The sequence below is a fragment of the Bison bison genome, unplaced genomic scaffold (genome assembly GCF_000754665.1).
Source record: "Bison bison bison isolate TAMUID 2011002044 unplaced genomic scaffold, Bison_UMD1.0 scf7180017864093, whole genome shotgun sequence".
NCBI classification, from domain to species: Eukaryota; Metazoa; Chordata; class Mammalia; order Artiodactyla; family Bovidae; genus Bison; species Bison bison.
This window is the reverse complement of record NW_011494665.1, coordinates 2,689,390-2,695,524: the sequence shown is the minus strand read 5'-3', so window position 1 is coordinate 2,695,524 and position 6,135 is coordinate 2,689,390. Positions and strand designations below refer to the sequence as shown.

Genomic DNA, 6,135 nt, shown 5'->3' with positions numbered 1-6,135 from the left:
CCCAGGGCTGATCTCCTTTAAAATGGACTGGTTGGATCTCCTTGCAGTCCAAGGGACTCTCAAGAGTCTTCTCCAACACCACAGTTCAAAAGCATCAATTCTTTGGTGCTCAGCTTTCTTCACAGTCCAGCTCTCACATCCATACATGACCACTGGAAAAACCATAGCCTTGACTAGACAGACCTTTGTTGGCAAAGTAATGTCTCTGCTTTTCAATATGCTGTCTAGGTTGGTCATAACTTTCCTTCCAAGAAGTAAGCGTTTTTTAATTTCATGGCTGCAATCACCATCTGCAGTGATTTTGGAGCCCAAAAAAATAAAGTCTGACACTGTTTCCCCATCTATGACCTACCCAGTAATGCCTGGGGGTGGTGATGCTCCATGGTCAGGTGTCCCCAGGTAGAGTCTAAAGGAAAGGAAGGGAATCAGGACTCAGGGACACTCTCCTTCCAGAGAGACCAACATGAAAGTGCGGCAGGCGATTCCAGTCACCTCGGAATTGGGAGACATCAGTAAGCTTGCCAAGTTTGATGGTAAGTAGTGCTGGAGAAGCAGCTTTCAGGCAGAGGAGATGTCTTGGGTTTGGGGATCTAAATTGTGCCTTCTCTTTTTGGCTTCTTTTGGCTGTGACTATGCAGCTCCCTGGACTCTTTTGGGTGGTTGGGGAGGTGCCGAGGGGTTCAGGATTGCTGAGGGGCTATCACTTAACTTTTGAATTGATGGTCATTTCAAGAGCTCATGGCTGCTAGCTGCCTCTTGGCTATACATGTTGAGAGAAATTCAGCTTATTCTTATTTCTTATACATGCTTCTTCTAACAAGACAAATTACGTAGCATAGAAAAGAGAAAGCTCTCCTGCCCTCCAAGTCCTGCCTCCTCAGGGTTGTCAGGTTAACTGGCAGTTTAGTGTGTATTCATCCACACTTTCCTCTCTGTTTATTCACATGTGAGCATAAATCAGTGGGATCATACTGTACTGAAATCTTGTCAACCAGCGTTTCTATACTTCTTAAATTCATCAGACTTATCTTATCACATCTCTGTGTAAAGAAATTTATACCATTCTTTTTCATAACTATATAATGTTTCATAGAATTGAGGCTTTGTAATTTATTCAGCTCTTTCCTGACTGTTCAGTTGTTTCAGTCTTTTGCTGTTCAAATAATGCTTCAATAGAATTCTTGCAAGCTATGCTATTATCTCTGTAGAACGAGTCCCCAAAGTGGGATTACTGGGTCCGAGGGTATGTGTGCCTTTAATAGGAATTCGTGCTGCCTCCTTCCTTCCCCAGAAAGTTGCACCAGCGGTGTGCGGATGGGCCGGCATCCTAACCCCCTCTCGCCGCAGCTGGTTTTTCTGTGCTGTTGTCTCGTGGTCAAGCTACAGACCACACCTCGAGCAGGTGTGCTCCTGTCTTCCCTTCAGGTGAAGTGATCTGCGAACCTCCCAACAACAAGCTGGACAAATTCAGCGGAACCCTCTACTGGAAGGAGAGCAAGTTCCCCCTGAGCAACCAGAACATGCTGCTGCGGGGCTGCGTGCTGCGAAACACCGAGTGGTGCTTCGGGCTGGTCATCTTTGCAGGTGAGCCTCCTCGGGCCCACAGAGAGAAGGGCGAGAGTGGTGCCTCTGCTGGCCTTCAGGAACGTGAGAAGAGACTCGAGTGGGTCCTGGAGCCAAGCCTCTCATCCAGCCAGTGTCTCTCTTCCACCCTGAGGTCCTATAGACTGGATACCTGGGCAGAAGCCTAGAGGCAGATTCGTTGTTCGGCTTTCCCAGCCCTTCCCATGCCTTTCTAGGTCCTGACACTAAGCTGATGCAGAACAGTGGCAGGACAAAATTCAAGAGAACAAGTATTGATCGCCTAATGAACACACTGGTGCTCTGGGTAAGGCTTCCCACAAACGGTTCCTGCCTCTGCCCTTCTGGTTGTCCTTGGGCGGGTCCCGTTACTCCCATCTCTCCTCCCTGGTCAGTAGTCAGTCTTCAGGTTTTAGCTTTAAAGCCACTGGCAGGTCAACCACTCAAAGGCAGTGTTTATTTCAGGCTCCTTTTGGATTTGGAAGATGTTATTTAAAAAACCTTTGGAACATGTATGAATGAACAACTTAAAGTTAAAACAAATCTTCTGTTCTTTGGATTCCAGTTATGATGGTGACCTAGTCTAGCATGTGACTTTCTGTTTGCTTTTGCCAGGGACAAGGCGGCCTTCATGGGGATGGAGAGGGAATTAAAAGAAAAATTTCCATTTGGATGATGGAGAACAGGGTCTTTTCCCCTGACTTCCAGGAGCAAAGGATCCCAAGGGAAAAGTTTCTGTTTTAGTTGTTGGCAGTTCCTGAATCCTTCTCTTGTTTTGCTAGAAACCTGAGCTCCTTGTCGAGCTCCACTCCCCTTCTTGCGCCCCCACTGCCTGCTGCCTGCCCCCCACATGCCAGCTTGCGAAGGCTGGGCCCAGCCTCCTGTGAGACAGTTTCCTCCCGGCCTTAAAGGGTTTGCAAGTTAAGTCTTGGCCTCTATCAGGCCAAGACTCTTACCGCCCTCTGGTGGTTCTTGGGTATCAGGATGGTTTCTGCTTTGCTTCAAAGCATCTGGAGTGGAGGCAGCTTGGAAGATAGATATCTGAAATCATGCAGTGGTCTCAATTTTTTTCTTTCAAAAGCTTTCTTATGATTCTTCTTCAGGCTTTGCAGGGTTTTTGACTATTAAGTCTGAATTTATGAAGACACAATTTGTGTCCCCGGTTAAAATTTTTTTTTGTTTGGGAAATCCCTGGTGATCCAGTGGTCAGGACTCCACAGTTCCACTGCAGGGGGCAGGAAACTAAGGTCCCTGGTGCCGCGTGGTATGGCCAAAAAAAATTTTTTTTGATTTTTGGCAATCTGTATGAGGTAATGAACATTTCAGAAACATGGTATTTTTGTTGGCTTGTAGAGACTTAGCTCTGATAAATGGGTGATTTCCAGTAGGCTTCTTTGGTATGTTGAAAGTAACTTACCTCGACCCTTACCATGTTTGAAGTCTCCTGAGGGTTCTAGAATATCAGAATGGAAACTACATAACCCTTTCAGCTTCCTCAGAACACAGTTGAGAAAAGCATTGCAAGAGAAGGCCACGTGCCCGTTGATCACCAGTTTTGGGTGCTTCCCACTAGAGCATGTGCCCATTTTAAAGATACCTGAGCCTTTGAGGGCTCTGGGTACCGATGGTAACCTTCAGGGATTCACTTGGTTTTGAGGACTTCCTAAGGGCTTCCTTGGTTTTGCAGCTTAGCCTCTGCTTTTCATTCCTCTGCAGATTTTTGGATTCTTGGTCTGCATGGGGGTGATCCTGGCCATTGGCAATGCCATCTGGGAACATGAGGTGGGGACACGCTTCCAGGTCTACCTGCCCTGGGATGAGGCGGTGGACAGTGCCTTCTTCTCTGGCTTCCTCTCCTTCTGGTCCTACATCATCATCCTCAACACCGTCGTGCCCATATCGCTCTATGTCAGGTACGCTGTCTCTCTGCCCCGGGGTCTCTCCAGGGAGCTCAGGTGGTCCCTTGGCAGACTTCTGTCTTCTGTGAAGGTGAAATCCTCGAGAGGGAACTTGGGGTCCTCTCCTTCCTGTGCTGTGAACATTTTATGTTATCTGTGTATCTTCATGGGCAAAGCAGACTTCCCTGCAGTTTCTTGGCACTTTGGATTGTATTAGAACAAAAATCATGTTGATTTATATAGCACATACTTATCACATGCTGACTGTGCAAAGAAGCAGGCTAGGTGCGGTGGCACAAAGATGTATTAGGAATGGGTTTCCTTCCCTCCAGGAGCTTCAGTCTAGTGGAGGGAGCTAAATGTGATTACATTATGAAACAAAATGGGAACTAGTGCTGTTAAGAGTCATCCTGCCTTCAGTGTTACGCTTACGTGTGACGCAAGGGGACACAGTTGATACATAACATAGCCTCTGCCTTCAAAAGCAGCAGACTGGTGCAGGAGGAGAGGTGCAGACAGTGTAAGACACCACTGCATCCCAGTGAGATACCCCAGAGGCCCAGAGTGCCATGAAGACGGGAAGCACATCACTCCCCGTGCAGTTTAATCAGGGAGGACACCTCTGAAGGGGTGGCCGCTGAACGGGACTTTGAGTGGTGGCGGGGAGGGGTGAGGGGAGCCTGGAGGAGAGGGCTGCACACCAAGGCACGGAGATAGGGACCTCGGAGTGGTTGGTCCTGGGGCGGTTCTGCAGGAGCATGGACCCTGAGTGGGGGCCTATGAGACAGAGAGCTGGGAACATAAGCATGTTCCCTGTTGTGAAGGATCTTGAATCTTTGCCAGTGGACATTCACTCAGTAAACCATTAAAAGATTCTTTAAAAAAAAAAAAATCTAAAGGATGCTTTAGGAAATGTTGGCTGGCAGTGGCACGTGGCATAGATAGGAATAAGAGGACGTCGAGGGTTTTTTGGGAAAGAAACTGTTAGCAGGGAGTAAAGAGAGGAAGGGGGAGTGCTGGAGGAAGAAAGAATGGCAGGAAGAGAGGCGAGCTCTTTGTATGCCTTGCGCTTGAGACAGAGAACCTGTGCCTTTTTTAAATTTATCAAATTGTAGACTTTATTGTTTTTTTGGCTGTGCGGCTTGTGGCATCTTAGTTCCCCGTCCGGGGATCAAACCCCGGCCCTCAACGGTGAAAGCTCAGAGTCCTAACCACTGCAGCACCAGGATTCCCAACCCGTGACATTGTTGAGGACATCAGAGGGATGCTCAGAACTCTTCCCTTATGGTTTCTCTTGTTCACACAGATTCCCCAGATAGTCTCCTTGGACCTTCCACTCACACCTGAGTCCTAGTGCTGCTGACAGTGGGCAGGAGATAAGGAATCTCTGTGCTGAGGGTGGACAGTGGGGTTTCTGTGAAGCATTAGGAGGAGACTCGGAAGGCTTGGGGTTTAGTCCTGCCCCCTCAGTAGCCACCTGACCTCAGGCAAATCCACAGTCACTTAGGGCCTCGGTTTTCTCACGTAAAATGGGACAAGTCCCATCCTCTTCATAGGAACATCTTGGTATAATATATTGGAAAATACATTTTAAAAATTAAAATGTAATTTCATTTTTACTGGGACTTCCCGGGTAGTCCAGTGGTTAAGACCCAGTGCTTCCAGTCCAGGGGGCACAGGTTTGATCTCTGGTCGGTTGGGAAAACTAAGATCCTACATGCTGAGTGACACGGTCAAAAAACTATTAAAATTTTAATTACTGTACAAATGTCGGGTGGTAGCATGTCCATCGTTATCCGCGACTCTGGTTCTTTGTTGCTATTTAAATCCTTTCTTGTTTCCAATCTGAATTTTTTTTCCATCTTTGGACTTTGCTGTCTGTGTTTTGTATTCAAGTTCACGTGAAGCCCATGGTAGCTGCCTGAGAAAGTTTCTAAGTCTCCTCAGGTTACAGTGTGTGTATTTGGGGAGGAGGGCAGGGAGGGGATGCTTGATCAGCTGAGTGGGGCACAGGCCACGAAGGCATTTCCAGCCGGCTCAGTTTTGGCCTGGTAAGGGGATCCTGACAGCAGCCCCAGTAAGGTGGGAAGCAGGGTTCCAGATATGGCCCCATTGCTTGGCTGGCAGGACCCAGACATGGGGCCGTTTCTGAGATGCTGACAGTCCAGACCGTGAAGGCATTGCCATGTAAAGAGGATGACATGAACCGACCTTAGGAGAGCCCCGCGCTGGTGTAGACTGGGGTTGTTCCCCAGACCCTTGAGGCCCCATCCCCTCCTGGAGTCAGCATCTCAGTCTGCCCCGTGTGCTCGCTGAGCGCCCCGAGTCGGCTTGTGCAGCCCAGAGCCGGACAGCTTGGGCTCGGGCAGTGAGGCGGGGCTCCAGGGCTGCCTCGGTTTCCTCTCCCTGCAGGGCGTGTGTGATGCTGTGGCCCGCGCCGCACCCTCATTATTTCTTTCTTTTTTTTTTCTCCTTCTTCCCTCTTGCATTTTCTCTTGTTTTCTCTGCATGGTTTCTGTATTATTAGCCCAGAGGTAAGAACTGGTCGAGTGCCTTGTCCTCAGTCCCTCCTCCTCTGCCTGTGCCGTCTGTCCCGCCTGCCCAGGCCCTTTGCACCTTTTTGTCTGGAGGGCATCGGAGGGTCGGGGTCGGGGAC

The 6,135-nt window shown here is 48.8% G+C and overlaps 1 protein-coding gene across 3 annotated transcripts in view; it reads left to right on the top strand.

The window, feature by feature from the left end:
• ATP8B2 (ATPase, aminophospholipid transporter, class I, type 8B, member 2) overlaps positions 1–6,135 on the top strand; it is a 20,761-nt gene that overhangs the window by 6,719 nt on the left and 7,907 nt on the right. For all 3 annotated transcript variants that reach the window (XM_010838347.1, XM_010838349.1, XM_010838348.1), the window contains 4 exons: positions 454–533; positions 1,426–1,584; positions 1,800–1,888; positions 3,298–3,494. In XM_010838347.1, coding sequence (XP_010836649.1) covers positions 454–533; positions 1,426–1,584; positions 1,800–1,888; positions 3,298–3,494 — 525 coding nt within the window. The remainder of the gene's footprint in view (positions 1–453; positions 534–1,425; positions 1,585–1,799; positions 1,889–3,297; positions 3,495–6,135) is intronic.